The 20693-nt window shown below is 44.7% G+C and overlaps 1 protein-coding gene across 1 annotated transcript in view; it reads right to left on the bottom strand.

Annotated features, from left to right (window-relative positions):
* Positions 1 to 20281, bottom strand: part of LOC126457340 (sodium/hydrogen exchanger 9B2-like) — a 372728-nt gene extending 352447 nt beyond the window's left edge. Inside the window, exon 1 of the mRNA XM_050093554.1 lies at positions 20185 to 20281. Coding sequence (XP_049949511.1) covers positions 20185 to 20227 — 43 coding nt within the window. The 5' untranslated portion in view covers positions 20228 to 20281. The remainder of the gene's footprint in view (positions 1 to 20184) is intronic.
* Between the last annotated feature and the right edge of the window lie 412 nt (positions 20282 to 20693).

Here is a 20693-nt window from a genome sequence, read left to right as displayed (position 1 = left end):
AGATCTGTCCAGCTGTGAAAAACAAAGATCTGCCCCAGGTTCAGTCGTGTAGCCGATGTGAATGTTCGTTCAGCCTTCATTTGTGTATTGTGTATTGAAACTGGGGACCTAGAAACGGCGGAGAGGCTTCGTCCTGCCATAGCCCTCAGTGGTTCAGAACCCCACAACAGGCCACAGCAGTCCACCCCACCCCAACACCGCCGCACACCGAGCCCTGAGTTATTGTGTGGTTAGGCCCACAGTGGAACCCCCGTGAACGTCTCATACCAGGCGAGTGTAGCCCCAAATGTTTACATGGTAAAGTAATTCTTGTGTACACGTACGTGGAGACAGTGTTTGTGCAGCATTTGCCGACATAGTGTAACTGAGGTAGAATAAGAACCAGTCCGCATTCGCTGAGGGAGATGGAAAACCGCCTTAAAAACCAACCACAGGCTGGCCGGCACACCGGACCTCCACACTAATCCTCCGGGCGGATTCGTGCAGGAGAGCGGCACGCCTTCCCGCTCGGGAAGAAGCGCGTTAGACCACGCGGCTAGCCGGGCGGGCCAACTGTCATAGTACATGCACTGGATCCTGATACATTTTGGAGTTGCTGTGTGATGGTCTGGATAGATGTCTGCCTATTATACGTTACGACCCTCTTCAACTGCCGGCAGTCTCTGTCAGTCAACAGATGAGGTCGGTTTGTACGCTTTTGTTCTGTACGTGTCCCGCCGTGTTTCCATTTCACTATCAGATCGGAAACAGTGGACGCAGGAATGTTTAGGAGTGTGGAAATCCCGCGTACAGACGGTTGATACAAGTGATACCCAGTCATCTGACCACGTGCGAAGTCTGTGAGTTCTGTGGAGAGCCCCACTCTGCTCTCTCACGATGTCTAATGACTACTGAGGTCGCTGAGTTGGAGTACGTAGTAGTAGGTGGCAGCATGATGCACGCAATATGAAAAACGTATGTTTTTGGGGGGTGTCCGGATACTTTTGATCACGTAATGTAAGTTCTCTGAACATCTCTCTTACACATCCGTATGTGCTAAAGTGACCAATTATTGGCGCCAGGTCTCCGTGATTAGAATTCCAGATTCTGGAGCAGTACTCTAGAATAAGTGACACTGACATCTTGTATGCTGTTAACTGAACAGATGCCACTCACATTTCCATAACGCCTCCAACAGATCTAAGTCTTTCATTCACCGACTACTGATTTCATATCGCTTCGTAGTATTATCTCTAGATATTTATGCATAAATCTCCGTAAGTTTACCAATTTTATCGTAATAGGATATTATCTGGTTCATTCTCTTTGTTACAGGCATTATCGTACTTTGTAGCATTTGTACGTAGTGTCGAATTCAGAAAGTTTGAATGGCGCAGGCTCTGGCAGTTAATGCTGAATGTAAATAAATGTAACATATTGCGCGTGTATAGGAAAAGACATCCACTACTGTACGACTAAGCTGTTTATGACAAACGACTGGAAACAGCATCTATCGAAAATACCTAGTAGTAACTATCCAGTGCGACCGCAAGTTGAATGATAAAAAAAAAAAAAAAAAAAGGAAAAGCATATGCCAGACTGAGATTCGTAGGAAGAATCCTAAGGAAATGTAGCTCATCCACGAAGGGAGAGGCATACAAGGCTATTGTTTATCAATCTGGGATTTTTACCGGGTAGGACTGATAGAAGAGATAGAGCAGATCAAACGAAGAGCGGCGCGTTTCGTGACGGGATCGTTTATTCGACACGAAAGCTTACAGAGATGCTCAACATACTCCACTGGCAGACGATGCAAGAAAGGCGTTGTGCATCACTACTGAAATTTCGAGAGAGCACTTTCCTGGAAGGGCTAGACAACATATTACTTCCTCCCACAGGCATTTCGCCTAATTACCACGTCGAGAGAATTCAAGAAATTAGAGCCAATACAGAGGCCTACCGACACTCATTCCTCCCACGTGCCATTCGCGAGTGGGACCAGTTAGTGGTACCAGAAGTACCGTTGCCACACACCATTAGGTGGCTAGCGGAATATGGTGTAGATGGAGAAGTTTCCGAAGCTAGTCAGGAAGCAGTCGCAGAAGGCTGCCGCGACTTTTACAAGCAGCACGGTGAGCAACAAAGCTGAGGTAGCAGGATACGACCCCCACCACGGCAAGTAGCTGCAGGCGGCGCTTCCGCCGAAGACGGCGCATGACGAACGCCGCGTTCTGCGTCATGGCGGAGGTCGTAGCCGCTACCCGCCGTGCCCCTGACGCGCTCGCCGCCTCACCGTTTCGCATCGCCTCAGCACCACTCGGAGGCTATCGCTACTACGCTGAAGCGCCAAAGAAACTGGTACAGTCATGAGTATTCGAGTACATAGATATGTAGACAGGCAGAATACGGCGCTGCAGTCGGCAACGCCGATATAAGACCATAAGTATCTGGTGCAGTTGTTAGATCGGTTACTGCTGCTACAATGGCACGTTATCAAGATTTAAGAGAGTTTGAATGTGGTGTTATAGTCGGCTCACGAGTGGTGGGACACAGAATCTCCGAGGTAGCGATGAAGTGGGGATTTTCACGTACGACCATTTCACGAGTGTACCGTGAATATCAGGAATCCGTTAAAACATCAAATCTCCGACATCGTTGCAGCTGGAAAAAGAACCTGTAAGAACGGGACCATCGACGACTGAAGAGAATCGTTCAGCTTGACAGAAGTGTAACCCTTCCGCAAACTGCTGAAGAATTTCAATGTTGGGCCATCAACAAGTGTCAGCGTGTGAACCATTCAACGAAACATCATCGACATGGGCTTTCGGAGCCGAAGGCACGCTCCTGTACCCTCGACGATTGCGCGACACAAAGCTTTACGCCTCGCCTGGGCCCGTCAACACCGACGTTGGACTGTTGATGACTGAAAACATGATGCCTGGTCAGACGAGTCTCGTTTCGGATTGTATCGAGCGGACTGACGTGTACCGGTATGGAGACAACCTCATGAATCCATGGTCCCTGCGTGTCAGCAGGAGACTGTTCAAGTTGCTGGAGGCTCTGTAATGGTGCGAGACGTGTGGAGTTGGAGTGATATGGGACCCCTGATACGTCTAGGTACGACTCTGACAGGTGACACGTACGTAATCATCCTGTCTGATCACTTGCATCCATTCATGCCGATTGTGCATTCCGAAAGACTTGAGCATTTCCGGCAGGACAATGCGACACCCCACATGTCCAGAATTGCCACAGAATGACTCCAAGAACACTCTTCTGAGTTTAAACACTTCCGCTGGCCATCAGACTCTCCAGACGTGAACATTATTGAGCATATCTGGAATCCCTTGCAACGTGCTGTTCAGAAGAGATCTCCACTTCTCATACTCTTACGGATTTGTGGACGGAACTGCAGGATTCATGGTGTTGAGCACTAATTCAGAAACTAGTCATGTCCATGCCACGTCTTGTTGCGGCACTGCTGCGTGCTCGCGGGGACCCTACACTACATTAGGCAGGTGTATCAGTGTAGATGGTGAGATTATTTAAACCGAGCAAACTTTGGGGATGTTGCGCGGGACACCGACACAAATATTTTTCTCTAATGTCATGTTTTATCTGAGGATTTTTTAAACCGATAGAAGGATTATTCACTGAATGAAAATTAATTAATCTAACAAAGTCTGGGATGTTGCGTGGGACAATGAAAACACGTTTTCTGATGCGTGTTCCTGTGAAGACAAAAGGTAACACAAATACGTTTTAATTCTTCATTACCAAGAGACAACAACATTAACACAACACAGTCACTTTAGATGTAGTATAGGGTCATAAGTGCCTCTGTTGACATGTAAACAGAGATTAACCTGGTGGATAATGTCCTGTTTAGCACGGTCGAAGACTGCAGGAGTGTCCTTAATTCCAGCGAGTGGCACGTCATCCAGCAACTCTAAAAATGGCTCTGAGCACTATGGGACTTAACATCTGAGGTCATCAGTCCCCTAGAACTTAGAACTACTTAAACCTAACTAACCTAAGGACATCACACACACCCATGCCCGAGGCAGGATTCGAACCTGCGACCGTAGCGGTCGCGTGGTTCCGGACTGAAGCGCCTAGAACCGCTCGGCCACCGTGGCCGGCCATCCAGCAACTCTGGCAATGCTCTGGTGAGGAATCTGTAATAGTGCCTCTCATTTAAGAGATATGGCTCAATTAAACAGTCATCAACAACATCTGCCTACACATCCACGCAGAACAGCAACTGATGAGCGCAAATAAATGTGGCATATGTATTAACCTAACTTAAAACATAAGAATTGTGGATGTTGAATTCCCCCTTACGCCCGAACGTTGCTTCATCTCTATACAGCAGAGAGGACGGAAGTGTAGGATGCATTTGACACTGTTCCAAATACCACTGCGAAAACTGTATTCTGAGTGGATAATCAGATGGCTTCAGCTATAAGTGAAAGCTATTACTGAAAAGAATTAACAGTTGCTCGTGAAGGATGTTTCTTGCATTCGTCTGATTCGTTCCCATATTACGCGCAACTGCACGAGTGTTGTGATCGATTACTCCATCTGCCGAATTATCAAATGCTCACAGGTAATTCTGACATTAGAGAAAAATTTTTATTTTGGTGTCTCATGTAACCACCCACAGTTTGTCGATTTAAATAATTTTCACCCTGTATACCCAGAAGGACGCCCTCACCAACCATCCAAATTCTGATAGTCTTACTCCAAACGAGCTATGCTTGACGAGTCTAACGACGTTACTTTATGCATTCTCAATAACAAAGCGAATAATGACTACAAGTATTCAAAGACTTAAGTTATGTTTCTAGAAATTAGCCCTCAACAGACTGTAAACATGTGCCTCCCTCGTAGTTCTTCGCCGGGAGCCTAGCAATGTTACCGAGACAGTATTATACTTCAAGAGACTGTTTTCAGGCGATAACGTCTTGCTAGATCTACATCCCAATTACTACTTCACAGCCGCTGTATGGTATGAACTTATGTGATACTCCGTATTTCTATGCGACTCTCAAATGATCTGCAGGAAAAACAACTATTGGGTCTCTGATACACACTGGCTTTCTAGTAGCATCGACGGCTGGTTTTGGTGAACATTTCGGTGACGCTCTCGTACCGATTTACAAAACTGTGTAGATTTCTTCTGTTCGTTTTACTTGTCTACTTTGCAAATGCAATTTGGTAAGGACCAAAATCAACGAACAATATTCAGCCATCGGTCGGGCGTCAGCATCTTCAATATTTTCCTTTGCATGTGGATTACGCTTTCTTAGAATCTTTCCAATGAATTTCATTTCGGCGTATGTCTTTCCACTACAAGATTCCTTGTTCCGTAGTTGTGCCTTAAATGGCTCCGGGTGCATACTTTTAGATGCTCGACAGTTCTGATGATTGATTACGACTCAATAACTTTTTCGTTTATTTTGAACCACTGGAACACAGTGGTCTAAGCTGAGGGCAGCAGCCAGTTATGGAACAGGCGTGGATCATCTGCGGGTCTTCCTGAATTTCGCAGCAATTTTCTAATGACGCGTGCTCCCCGTGTACAACTGGAAGCGCTGACGAGGAGCCTCAACCATACCGCTGATATCTGCTAGAGCATTTTCGTATATCGTGTATTGTGACGGCCCTATCATATATCTTTGCAAGGCGCCTGATTATCTCTCACTTCCGGCGTTGTCTCCTGTGTAAGAAGTACGTAGCTTAGTATGATTTCAATGTGGCACGCTATTTCACAAACACTATATCGTTTGCTATGTAGCAGTGCGGACTTAACTGAAGGCATTCTAAAAATCAAGAAAAACGGATATGATATCTACGGCATTCTGTGTATCGTGGACAAGCAGATCGAAACGATTTTGACACGTCCAATACCTGAAAAACAGGCGGCCATGCAACGGAATTGGTAAACTATGAAGAAATCATAGAAACTGAAGGAAACTGATACCACAAATGTCTGAAAGCGGCCAAAGAGTCATAAGTTTGAGACATTAACGGCGTATACAATGACATATGACCAATGTCTCCTTCACACAGTTGGACTAGTCACCGGATGTCAGTAAGCCAGACATTTCTATGCCTAACAAATTGCTACGGTAGGGCTGCGAACAATGTGTGCACTTTCTAACGATCATGTTTTCGGACATTATCAAGAACATTGTTGAACTTTGAACTACGAATTTGCAGATTGAAGGATGTGGCCGAGCCAGCTGCTACAGTTGGGAACGTCCTATTTTCTTAGTGATCATATTCAGAGTTGGGTTTCACACTAGCGGTGACGTACATGTGCTCACAGCTCTTAAGTATGGATTAAAAGTGCCCATATTTACTGGTCATTTTTTCCTTATTTTGGTCCATACTACTACCTCTGAAAGTTGCCAGCCCTATAATTTTAGCAACAACAATACCGGTACATTTATTCCAATGTCAGAGCTTTCAGAACGATTTTCGCTTAGCGTTTCTGGCCCGGTTGTTTCAGAACCAGGGTCCCTTACCTCAGATTGATATATTTGTTCTTCTCCATCATCTCTGAAAGTTTGTAACATCATCACAGAAACAGCCTGTACTACAATGACGACGTCGTATGCAGAAAGAGGTTGCTAAGCCTCTGCATGCATTCCAGAGTGTTGTTATAGATGAATGACAAACATCAAGATACAGTGTTCCAACGCTCTAAATCCTCTCAACATGCTGCTATGTTTCAGCACACATTTTCCTTAATGATGTTACAGATGAATGGCAAACGGGAAAATACAGCACGTAGACCCTGTAAAGCCGGCCGGTATGGCCGTGCGGTTCTAGGCGTGACCGCTACGGTCGCAGGTTCGAATCCTGCCTCGGGCATGGATGTGTGTGATGTCCTTAGGTTAGTTAGGTTTAAGTAGTTCTACGTTCTAGGGGACTGATGACCACAGATGTCAAGTCCCATAGTGCTCAGAGCCATTTGAACCATTTGAAAGACCCTGTAAGTCCTCTCAAATCGTATTTGACCCTCTACCGCATCCAGACGACGAAATTCATCCTAATATTCATCCTTTCATAACTGATGTATGTCTTTTCATCCTTCCCCAAACCAGAGCTCTCTCCCTTTCGTTTTCTTCTCTTTCCATAATCAGTTGTAATAACTACTCACACCACTTCTTCTCGCCTTTAGACTACACTCACCTCCCCAGTCAGCGCCGTCTGGTCTTTTGTAGTAACATACCCCACACTTTTACGCAACTACTCGTACATCCCATTACCAAATTATCCTTCTATAGTGCGGGTGCTTCCGATCGCTGCAGTGTTTTATGCCTTCATCTTCACCGTTAATCAGAACCGGTTTAAAAATTACAGTAGTGAACTCATGCAGTTTTTAGTATTGTCAACGCACCGTTTTAACAACTTGTTACCATGGAAACGTCAATTATTGTCGTTTTTTTTAAATAATTCTTATCTAGTTTGCATCCAGATTGAAGAGTGGATATTTGTACATCCATACCTACTACCGATAGTCCACGACTGTCCTTGATAAGTGACTGCAACAAAAATTAATAAAAAAGATTAAGAGCGAAAGGTTTCGGGTAGGATTACTATGAAATTCTCCTACTTCCAATAGCAATTTCTAGGTGTAGAAAGCTGTAGACCTATATCCATTTGTTAAAAACAGTTGAGTTAAATAACACGTGTTTCAGTTATTCTTAGCAATCTTGAATCTTTATGTCCAGCATTACATGAGGGTAATTTTTTAGTGTCGTGCATAGCAAAAGCTGCAACTAGAGTGTTGTAATTCGACGACAGTAAGTTTCCTGTTAAGTGAGACTGTATATACTGCCTGCCTCTAGTACAGACTGGCAAGGTGACTGCATTTCTAAATAACAGCTCTCGATACACGTAGCAGAAAAGACTTCTAAGAAGTTCTTTCCCCGGTATAAAACACTCTTTATGTTCTGTGTTCGTCAGTTGTGAATTCGAGAAAAATCTCACCCTCTTCTTAGGATAAGGAATGTAGCTACTTCTCAAAATGTCGAAAGGTAATTCATTATGGAACTAAAAAAAATAAAGTTACTTATGCAACAATGCCATCATGAAAACCTACCTGGGTGCTAATGATCGCGACATAGTGGCCCTTTGCCCAGATAATTTCAGTAGCGGAGCATAAGTTTACTGCAACAACGATTTGTGAAATAATTGAGCACAGAATTATTCAGCTTTCAGCATAAATCAACGGAACCCCAAATCAAACTGTGTAGCGATTGAAACCGTTTTTTTTCCGAATGTGGCACTTAACCCATACTAACCAAGATAAGTAGTATCTGTTGACAAGAAACTGTTTATCTATTTTTACATTTCTTGTACGGCAGCTTCTTCTATGTTATTGACAGCATTATAAAAGGTGAATGTAAGACACACATAAACACATTCTAGAAAGAGATGGTTGGCTTGGATCTTGCACATACGAATAACAAAACGTACAGGGGAAACTGCATGATTATGGCGATGTATTAGCAAAAAAAAAAGCACAGTCTGAGGTAATATTTCTGCTGCCAACTGAATGAAAAAGGCTACACATTAACAACCATCATAATACATCCAGGTAAATTGCGCCAAAAATTTCCTCACAATAATATCTGAGATCTTACGAATATTAAGAAGCAAAATGATCGAAAGGAGTTCGATTTTGTGAAAAGAAACGTCCCAATATGAATAGTAATGGTTGATAGTGGCGAAGGAACAATAACAGCCGAAAGAGCTGGAGTGCACGAACGTGAGCCTGGCAGCTAATGGGCAGCGCGCCGTGCAATAAAAGTGCAAAAGAGCGCCAACATTAGTGCTCGTTAGCGAATAACGAGGTAAGTAAGCAATTTAAGCACTCTGCTTCAATTTTCCTCAGTCTAATGAAGTGCATCAGCAAAGAGAAGGAAAGTACTAATAAAAACAATGAGGACTGCAGTTAGAGGACTACCGGAGTACCGTGCCATCCGAGAGGTGTGTTGTGTCTATTACTTAAACCGTTTTTCCTTTTTACGTTCCTGACAGAGGTTTCCATTTTTGGTAAATTTACCGATCATAAACTAGGGAGGGGAAGGGAAAGGGGGGCAGGGGAGATAAAGTACACTACTGGCCATTAAAATTGCTACACCACGAAGATGACGTGCTACAGACGCGAAATTTAACCGACAGGAAGAAGATGCTTTGATATGCAAATCATTAGTTTTCAGAGCATTCACATAAGGTTAGCGCCGGTGGCGACACCTACAACGTGCTGACATGAGGAAAGTTTCCAACCGATTTCTCATACACCAACAGCAGTTGACCGGCGTTGCCTGGTGAAACGTTGTTGTGATGCCTCGTGTAAGGAGGAGAAATGCATACCATCACGTTTCCGACTTTGATAAATGTCGGATTGTAGCTTATCGCGATTGCGGTTTATCGTATCGCGACATTGCTGCTCGCGTTGGTCGAGATCCAATGACTGTTAGCAGAATATGGAATCGGTGGGTTCAGGAAGGTAATACGGAACGCCGTGCTGGATCCCAACGGCCTCATACCACTAGCAGTCGAGATGACAGGCATGTTATCCGCATGGCTGTAACGGATCGTGCAGCCATGTCTCGATCCCTGAGTCATCAGATGGTGACGTTTGCAAGACAACAACCATCTGCACGAACAGTTCGACGACGTTTGCAGCAGCATGGACTATCAGCTCGGAGACCATGGCTGTAGTTACCCCTAACGCTGCATCGGACAGGAGCGCCTGCGATGGTGTACTCAACGACGAACCTGGGTGCACGAATGGCAAAACCTCACTTCTTCGGATGAATCTAGGTTCTGTTTACAGCATCACGATGGTCGCATCCGTGTTTGGCGACATCGCGGTGAACGCACATTGGAAGCATGTATTCGTCATCGCCATACTGGCGGATCACCCGGCGTGATGGTATGGGGTGCCATTGGTTACACGTCAGGGTCACTTCTTGTTCGCATTGACGGCACGTTGAACAGTGGACGTTACATTTGAGATGTGTTACGACCCGTGGCTCTACCCTTCATTCGATCCCTGCGAAACCCTACATTTCAGCAGTATAATGCACGACCGCCTGTTGCAGGTCCTATACAGGCCTTTCTGGATACAGAAAATGTTCGACTGCTGCCCTGGCCAGCACATTCTCCAGATCTCTCACCAATTGAAAACGTCTGATCAATGGGGGCCGAGCAACTGGCTTGTCACAATACGCCAGTCACTACTCTTGATGAACTGTGGTATCGTGTTGAAGCTGCGTGGGTAGCTGTATCTGTACACGCCATCCAAGTTCTGTTTGACTCAATGCCCAGGCGTATCAAGGCCGTTATTACGGCCGGAGGTGGTTGATCTGGGTACTGATTTCTCAGGACCTATGCACCCAAATTGCGTGAAAATGTAATCACATGTCAGTTCTAGTATAATATATTTGTCCAATGAATACCCGTTTATCATCTGCATTTCTTCTTGGTGTAGCAATTTTAACGGCCAGTAGTGTAGTTTCCAGCCCTTCTTCACCCCAAGATGTCTGACCCACTACCTGAATAACCAGACCAGAATGCAGCTACATCTGCACTTTGAGACATGCTACAAAGTGTTCCATTGATTAATTCATGTATAGGCGGTACATGAAATACCGTTGTAGGTACCCCTGTGTATACACCCAAAATGACTCTCCTTTCACTGTCGATGGCATCACATGAAATCTGTGAAGGAGAAAGTAAAATATTTTGTTAGTATTCTGCAATATGGGCTTTAGAATTTCAGAGTACGGCTTTCTCTGATGCCTGACGCCTTCCCTGTGGCGCCTCCCCGCTCGGAGCTTCTTGGCCATTTCACTGACGACGTCGCACTTACTAAACAATCGCGTTACGAATAGTACAGCTCCCCGTTGAAGTTTCTCTGCCTCCTGCGTTAGAATAATTTGGTAAGGCTTCCAAACTGGTGAGTAATTGTGAAATGTAGTAAGTTGAGAGTTCCTGAACAGGTCTTTTTCGTCAAAGAATCGTGCTGTCTTAAGATTCTTTCCACAAATCTCTGTCTGTCTCCCTCACATCTAAATCTACGATATCTTTCCAAGTGAAATCTAACCTATTAGATATTTGTCTGCTGTGACTGATTCCCGTGACTATGTGGCTATGTTGACACACAGCATGGTCATTTCCCTGTCATATTTATTTACAGTGAGGACAACCGTGCCTGTAACTGATCATCTGCACGCATAACAGACGTACCGTAATGTGAATACATAGACAGAAAGACCCTTTATTGGATGACTACACCCCTGCAAAACAACCACTGGAAGCAGTTACTTCCGTAACGTATCTAGGAGTAGCTATACGGATCGATTTTAAGTAGAACGACCACATAAAAGTAATCGCGAGTAAGGCGGATACCAGACAGATTAACTAGAAGAATCTTCGGGAAATGCAATCCATCAACAAAGGAGGTAGCTTATGAAACACTCATTCGACCGTTACTTCAATATTTCTCTGTACCAGTTCGGACTGATGGAGGAAATGGAGAAGACACAAAGAAAAGTAGCACGTTTCCTTACAGGTTCTTGTAGTAAGCTCGAAAGCATCATGGAGATGTTTAGCCAACTCCAGTGCAAAACGCTGTGTGGTCTATTGTTGAAGTTCCGAGAGCGTACATTCCTGGTAGAGTCAATCAGTATACTGCTTCCTCCTACGTATATGTGGCGAAAAGTTGAGTAAGATAAAATTAGAGAGAATCTTGGGGAATACCTGAGGAGGAGTTGCTTACTGTTGCTTTTCTCAGATTTGTGGCTCTGCTTTTGTCGTATAGTTACGTATTCTGCAGATGACAATGGTGACGATTACTTCAGCGTTCTGACGAGTCCCTTACGATCAAGGAGAGAAGAGAAAGTAAAAGAAGTAGATCATCTGTCATTGGTCCACTGATGCTGAAATGGACCGAATAAGCTGCCCGACACAGCCTCCCATGCGCTTAATTGATACAAATGACACTTGAAACTTCGTGGCAGGTTAAAATAAAATCGGGGAAGAGAGGATATTGTGGGACATGGTTTAGCCACAGCCAGTCTCCAGAATGAATTTTCACTCTGTAGCATTGAAACTTTTCAGATCAGCGCACACTCCGCTGTAGAGTGAAAGTTTATTATGGAAACTATTTCGTAGGCTGTGGCTAAACTATATCTTCGCAGAATCCTTTCTTCCAGAAGTGCTAGTCCGTCAAGGTATGCAGAACAACTTCTATGAAGTTTGGAAGGTGCTTGGATAACTCAGTCGGTGGAACACTTGTCCGTGAAAGTCAAAGTCTCTAGGTTCGAATACCGGTCCAGCACACGGTTTTAATATGCCAAATCTACACAATTTCCGCAGCAGAGTGAAAAAGTCATTCTGCAAGCTAACAGTTGCTTTGGAGAATGGCACTGGTTGTTGGCGCACGCTATGTTGATTTCCAACAGGCTCTGCATTTCCTCAGTTCGTAATTATAACCTTCGCAGATCTCTTTCCGGTACTTTCACCTGCCCTTTCAACTCTTCGTGCGTTCTCATTAGTCCTTATGCACGAGGCACTGCAGTTGCAGAACATGCCGTTCTTCTCGTGATAGTTTTGAGGTAATTTCGTCGTACATTTCTGGCCAAATAACGCTGATAAAAATGGTTCAAACGGTTCTGAGCACTATGGGACTTAACATCTATGGTCATCAGTCCCCTAGAACTTAGAACTACTTAAACCTAACTAACCTAAGGACATCACACAACACCCAGTCATCACGAGGCAGAGAAAATCCCTGACCCCGCCGGGAATCGAACCCGGGAACTCGGGCGTGGGACGCGAGAACGCTACTACACGACCACGAGCTGCGGACATAACGCTGCTATAGTTTCTCTTAGCGCAGAATCAAGTGCTCCTTGGTGACCCTGAACAGGTACATGCATTACGTGATTTACACAATCATGAAAAATTCAATTCGACACATCTACGTTGTACCGTGTAGCTCCTTGTTTCACTCTGATGACGGTGAAATCCACTAGTAACCGAAAGATATCCACTATTTAATAACACTTAATTTGCTTACTATGCCCCAATTGAAAACAGTGGCGTAGTCTTTCCGGAACTCAAGAAACGTCCTTAGGGTTTTTATGATACATTTCGGTCTCACATCAGCTTTCCCTATTACTACATCTATGTGGCCGTTTCACTTTAGATCACCCTGGTTGGATATCTGACGAAACTGACTGACTCCGGCAAATAATGACTGTGTCGATCGTGGGATGCATGTACCTACATAGGATCACCGCGGAGCAGTTGCTTCTAAGCTGCGAAAAACTGTATCACTGTCGAAATGACAGGTCAAGTATAGGAACGTGTTGTATGAAGGTGACAACAGTGAAATTTCGGAACCAGACAGCGGCTGTGGGAAATCAACAGAGCATGCGTCAACACACACCAAGCCAAATGTCAGTTGCATCAATTTATGGCATCAAACACTGTTGATAGTTATGCTCATGTCATATAGGAACTCGAGTCGGCATCTTTTGTCCCGCCTTTAGGCTTCAGTAGATCAGTACACGAGTGGTATGTTTCCTTTTTCTCCTTTCTTTTTCCATCTTCAACCTAAGAAACGTATCAGTACACCGAGCAAATGTTTTCACCAGTGGCATCTACAGAATACGTATTATTAGGCAGAGGCGTAGACAGATATGACAGAAAAGAAGGATAAGAAACCTCCATTCAGTTTATGACCCGCCTTCGCAACAGAGCTCGCAAACGCTCGCCTGAACGATAGCACTCGACTCAGACTTAAGTCGGATCGAAACATGGTGGTGGATAAATTTACACCGCAAGTACACTACTGGCCATAAAAATTGCTACACCACGAAGATGACGTGCTACAGACGCGAAATTTATCCGACAGGAAGAAGCTGCTGTGATATGCAAATGATTAGCTTTTCAGAACATTCACACAAGGTTGACGTCAGTGGCGAGACCTACAACGTGATGACATGAGGAAAGTTTCCAACCGATTTCTCATACACAAACAGTTGACCGGCGTTGACTTGTGAAACGTTGTTGTGATGCCTCGTGTAAGGAGGAGAAATGCGTACTATCACGTTTCCGACTTTGATAAAGGTCGGATTGTAGCCTATGGCAATTAGGGTTTATAGTATCGCGACATTGCTGCTCGCGTTGGTCGATATCCAATGACTGTTGGCAGAATATGGAATCGGTGGGTTCAGGAGGGTAATACGGAAAGCCGTGCTGGATCCCAACGGCCTCGTATCACTAGCAGTCGAGATGACAAGCATCTTATCCGCATGGCTGTAACGGATCTTGCAGCCACGTCTCGATCCCTGAGTGAACAGATGGGGACGTTTGCAAGACAACAACCATCTGCACGAACAGTTCGACGACGTTTGCAGCAGCATGGACTATCAGCTCGGAGACCATGGCTGCGGTTACCCTTGACGCTGCATCACAGACAGGAGCGCCTGCGATGGTGTACTCAATGACGGACCTGGGTGCACGAATGGCAAAACGTCATTTGCTCGGATGAATCCAGGTTCTATAAATTTACAGCATCATGATGGTCGCAACCGTGTTTGGCGACATCGCAGTGAACGCACATTGCAAGCGTGTATTCGTCATCGCCATACTAGCGTATCACCCGACGTGATTGTATGGGGTGCCATTGGTCACCTCTTGTTCGCATTGACGGCTTTGAACAGTGGACGTTGCATTTGAGATGTGTTACGACCCGTGGCTCTACCCTTCATTCGATCCCTGCGAAACCCTACATTTCAGTAGGATAATGCACAACTGCAGGTTGCAAGTCCTGTACGGGCCATTCTGGATACAGAAAATGTTCGACTGTTGTTCTGGCGAGCACTTTCTTCAGATTTCTCACCAATTTAAAACGTCTGGTTAATGGTGGCCGAGCAACTTGCTCGTCACAATACGCTAGTCACTACCGTGTTGAAGCTGCATGGGCAGCTGTACCTGTACACGCCATCCAAGATCTCTTTGGCTCAATGCCCAGGCGTATCAACGCCGTTATTACGGCCAGAGATGGTTGTTCTGGGTACTGATTTCTCAGGATCTATGCACCCAAATTATGTGAAAATATAATCACATGTCAGTTCTAGTATAGTATATTTGTCCAACGAATACCCGCTTATCAAAAGAGCCACCGTGGTACAACAACCGAGTTAGAAAACTGCTGCGGAAGCAAAGGGAACTTCACAGCAAACATAAACATAGCCAAAGTCTTGCAGACAAACAAAAATTACGCGAAGCGAAATGTAGTGTGAGGAGGGCTATGCGAGAGGCATTCAATGAATTCGAAAGTAAAGTTCTATTTACTGACTTGGCAGAAAATCCTAAGAAATTTTGGTCTTATGTCAAAGCGGTAGGTGGATCAAAACAAAATGTCCAGACACTCTGTGACCAAAATGGTACTGAAACAGAGGATGACAGACTAAAGGCCGAAATACTAAATGTCTTTTTCCAAAGCTGTTTCACAGAGGAAGACTGCACTGTAGTTCCTTCTCTAGATTGTCGCACAGATGACAGAATGGTAGATATCGAAATAGACGACAGAGGGATAGAGAAACAATTAAAATCGCTCAAAAGAGGGAAGGCCACTGGACCTGATGGGATACCAGTTCGATTTTACACAGAGTACGCGAAGGAACTTGCCCCCCTTCTTGCAGCGGTGTATCGTTGGTCTCTAGAAGAGCGTAGCGTTCCAAAGGATTGGAAAAGGGCACAGGTCATCCCTGTTTTCAAGAAGGGACGTCGAACAGATGTGCAGAAACCTATATCTCTAACGTCGATCAGTTGTAGAATTTTGGAACATGTATTATGTTCGAGTATAATGACTTTTCTGGAGACTAGAAATCTATTCTGTAGGAATCAGCATGGGTTTCGAAAAAGACGGTCGTGTGAAACCCAGCTCGCGCTATTCGTCCACGAGACTCAGAGGGCCATAGACAGGGGTTCACAGGTAGATGCCGTGTTTCTTGACTTCCGCAAGGCGTTCGATACAGTTTCCCACAGTCGTTTAATGGACAAATTAAGAGCGTAAGAGCATATGGACTATCAGACCAATTGTGTGATTGAAGAGTTTCTAGATAACAGAACGCAGCATGTCATTCTGAATGGAGAGAAGTCTTCCGAAGTAAGAGTGATTTCAGGTGGGCCGCAGGGGAGTGTCATAGGACCGTTGCTATTCACAATATACATAAATGACATTGTGGATGACATCGGAAGTTCACTGAGGCTTTTTGTAGATGATGCTGTGGTGTATCGAGAGGTTGTAACAATGGAGAATTGTACTGAAATGAAATGCAGGAGGATCTGCAGCAAATTGACGCATGATGCAGGGAATGGCAATTCAATCTCAATTTAGACAAGTGTAATGTGCTGCGAATACATAGAAAGATAGATCCCTTACCATTTAGCTACAAAATAGCAGGTCAGCAACTGGAAGCAGTTAATTCCATAAATTATCTGGGAGTACGCATTAGGAGTGATTTAAAATGGAATGATCATATAAAGTTGCTCGTCGGTAAAGCAGATGCCAGACTGAGATTCATTGGAAGAATCCTAAGGAAATGCAATCCGAAAACAAAGGAAGTAGGTTACAGTACGCTTGTTCGCCCACTGCTTGAATACTGCTCAGCAGTGTGGGATCCGTACCAGATAGGGTTGATAGAAGAGATAGAGAAGATCCAACGGAGAGCAGCGCGCTTCGTTACGGGATCGTTTGGTAATCGCGAAAGCGTTACGGAGATGATAGATAAACTCCAGTGGAAGACTCTGCAGGAGAGACGCTCAGTAGCTCGGTACGGGCTTTTGTTAAAGTTTCGAGAACATACCTTCACCGAAGAGTCAAGCAGTATATTGCTCCCTCCTACGTATATCTCGCGAAGAGACCATGAGGATAAAATCAGAGAGATTAGAGCCCACACAGAAGCATACCGACAATCCTTCTTTCCACGAACAATACGAGACTGGAATAGAAGGGAGAACCGATAGAGGTACTCAGGGTACCCTCCGCCTCACAACGTCAGGTGGCTTGCGGAGTATGGGTGTAGATGTAGGATGTAGATGTAGATCATCTGTATTTCTTCTTGGTGTAGCAATTTTAATGGCCAGTAGTGTATTTGGTCAGCGAGGAACAACAGGTAGTGGTGTAAGTTTCCTGATCACCGGATTTTGTGGCAATATTCTGAATTAAATTGCAAAGCTTTTTGCAGCATCTCATGTAATGAATGCATGTGACACTGTTGGTAATCCTTCCGTTGGACGGGCCTGTTAGACTCTGCGGCCCCCTTGATCCTGTTCCAGAGGAGCCGGCAGCGGCTTTCACCCTCTCCTACTCTCATCATCTTACAACACAAACATAACATCGCGCAACATGTACAGCCGTTACACTTACCCACACTCAACAAATACACATATGAACTCCGACATATCCGCACGAAAAGGGCTCACTGCGAGCGGAAGAAGAATACCTTCTCCGACTTGGTATCTGGATCTACCCCATGGGGTCTCCCAACCAGTAGTGACATACGACTCTATTTTCTTTTGATCAGGTCTTCTCCCATAATGTCTGCTTTATTTTGTACATCACCGAATCGTGTATTAAAACGAATATTACTCTTTGCATACTTGTAGCAAATACGTGTCACATAAATTTCATTCAGCAGTTAATTATACATAGGTCAAGTTTTGTGACTGAGATCACATACACCACAAGAGAGAATAAAAGTTCTTAAATAATTGTGTTGGTTGCTTAATGTACGTAATCGGTGTCACGAAGTTAATTACAACTGTTTGTAGAAATTTATTTATGTACATACAGAGAATAGGAAGCTCGTTGGTATTTTTGATATGTAGAAGCATTTTCTTCTGCGGGGACACCACAGCATGGATAAATTTGAGGTAAGACGCCATTCCACCGGGCTGTATTTTAAAAATGCCCTGCATTCAGAGCTACTAGTTTCGGGCATAGCCCAGTTTCAAGCGATTGTAAAAAGATAACAACACACCACAATGAAAAGAGAAAGTTTCAGAATAAAAGCCGTACAGCTACACTGGATGTAATGTTTACGCAAACACTGTAATTACCTGTGACAGATGTGAACATACTGTCCTCGTCTCGTGATATAAAAATCGTGTCATCCGTAACTGTCTTTAGCACAACCGTCAAACTCAATAATCCAAAATAAAGTGCACACACTACTAAAAAGACAAATCAAACTACTAACAGCAAGAAGACAAACCTGGTGATGCATAGCTACAAAAAACACCTACACACAATAGACACACGTGTACAAGTCTGTGGAGGAAAATTATCAGTGTCAGTAAAAGCAGCTTAAACATAGGGCATTTACAGTATTACCGACACACAGTTTCAAAGTACCTGTTCTGTCTTACACTAACAGTAATATTGTAGTAGTAAACTCGTGTTAGCTCTCCTTGAGAACACTAGCTCTATGACTGTCGTACCGAGGTATCACTCAATCTCTAACGGTCTCCTTGCCGACAACAGACAAACCATTTCCATAAACGCTTTTCTTCGGGTCGACAGTTGACTATATGAATGTAGAATTATACTGTTACGTTATTTATATGACAAAGGCAACTGCCACCTTAAAATAGCGTGATGATCTTTGACACATGTATTTTAATTTTTGGCTCTTATTAGTATATGAAAGAGTAAAGTCCACCGCAGTAGTTAAGTCAGTGGACTAATATTCTGAAAGAAACCGGCTCAGTACTCCGTCGGCTGCCCTCTCTCACTCACTCATTTACCAATGTCAGACCTGTTGATGTACGCCGTACAATTGTCTCAGACCTATGTTTTTATGAGGTGTAGAGAACATACGGCTGGAGTACAAAACCTGATGTAAAATTTTTTGGGCAAGACAAATGTGTACTTGAATATGACGTTACACTTGTTAATTTACTCTACCAAGATGTTTTGTTAAAGTATGTATTCTTACGTGTACTTGAAAGCGGTTCTTACTACTGACACTATTCGCCAATAAAGCGCTATTCACTAAAAGCAACTTGTGCAGGTAACGTGAACTCCTTCAAAAACAGAGTGGCCAGAAAAAGCCGAAAAAGCCTGTAAGAGTGTTTCAGACGAGGTTATGGTGACAAGTAAGTGGTAAGAAAAAAATTCGATACGTGCCCCCGTTTCCGAGTTACGTAACATCGAAGTTAGCCCAATCAGGTCACCGAGCGAGGTGGCGCAGTGGTTAGACACTGGACTCGCATTCGGGAGGACGACGGTTCAATCCCGCGTCCGGCCATCCTGATTTAGGTTTTCCGTGATTTCCCTAAATCGCTCCAGGCAAATGCCGGGATGGTTCCTTTCAAAGGGCACGGCCGACTTCCTTCCCCGTCCTTCCCTAATCCCATGAGACCGAAGACCTCGCTGTTTGGTCTCCTTCCGCAAAACCAACCAACCAACCAACCCAATTAGGTCGTCGCGCGCGCAAATTCAAGCACTTGCTCGCTCAAAAATGCGTTAATGAACAGACATCTGTGGGTCCGCGGGGTACCACTTGTTCGAATAATCAATACAAATTAAAATATGACTTTTTCGGAAGTTGATGATTTTAAATTAGGAACAAAACGAATAGCTCGTGTCGCGACACTGTCTCTGGCAGGTTGCTCGAATTTGCGCGTGCTACTACATGATTGGCTAACTATACAGTGCTAATTAAATCGGAAACGGCGCGATGTATCGAACTTTTTCTTCTTCTTAACAACTATTCCTCAGGAGAACCTACCCTGTAACACACTTAAGAGATTTTCAGACTGTTTCTGAATAACCTGTATATCAGAGTTGTGGAGCACATTAAATGAAAAGTCAAGCGAATTTTTGTCATTTAGCGACCGCGAGAAACGCTATATCCGTCTCAATTAACCATAAAATTGTCGCAGCCTCCAGCGCTGTGACGCAAATTCGAGACGAAAAACGAGAGGTTCGGTCTTTTACAGAAGTGTACCGACAACCCTTTTTCGAGTGTGCCATTCCTGAATGGATTAGGCAGGGGAGAAAATCGTTCTGGTGCTCCGGGCAACCTCAGTCAGACATCATACGAGTGTTTGCAACGTTGGAGTAGACGGCAAATATTCCTTATTCCTCTTCTGTACCTTGAGCAGCCTCGTAGTGGCTCGCCGTCGCCGTCGTCGTCATCGTCGTCGTTGCCGTCGCCGTGCTCGTCGTGGCCGTCCTGGGTGTAGCGTCTGCGAGCTCCATCCCACTATTGTGCGCCTGGCATTCCTGCGGCCGCTCGCTCCGGAGTGCGCGTCGCCACTGGAAAACGCTGGCTGCCGTGTCGAGAGAGCCACGGCTCGCGAACCAGCTGCGCTCGCCGAGCTGCCGTGGAGGGGAGCAGATAGGCGCGCTGGCGTTCCCAGGTATCTCCTCCAGAGGACACAAGTCACTCACCACCGTAATCTCGACACGGAATCTCACACACGAGCCCGGACACACCAGTGTTCGATTCCGGAAACTGACATCAGCTCCTGAGGATCTAGTCACACCGTTACATCTGCATTTACTTTGCTGACCAGGGAAACGTCCTGGGACCTCTGCTGTTCCTGATCTATATAAATGACCTGCGTGACAATCTGAGCAGTTCTCTTAGGTTGTTCGCAGA

The sequence above is a fragment of the Schistocerca serialis genome, chromosome 2 (genome assembly GCF_023864345.2).
Source record: "Schistocerca serialis cubense isolate TAMUIC-IGC-003099 chromosome 2, iqSchSeri2.2, whole genome shotgun sequence".
Classification (NCBI taxonomy): domain Eukaryota; kingdom Metazoa; phylum Arthropoda; class Insecta; order Orthoptera; family Acrididae; genus Schistocerca; species Schistocerca serialis.
The sequence above is the reverse complement of the archived record's forward strand: the minus strand, read 5'-3'. Positions and strand labels throughout refer to the sequence as shown.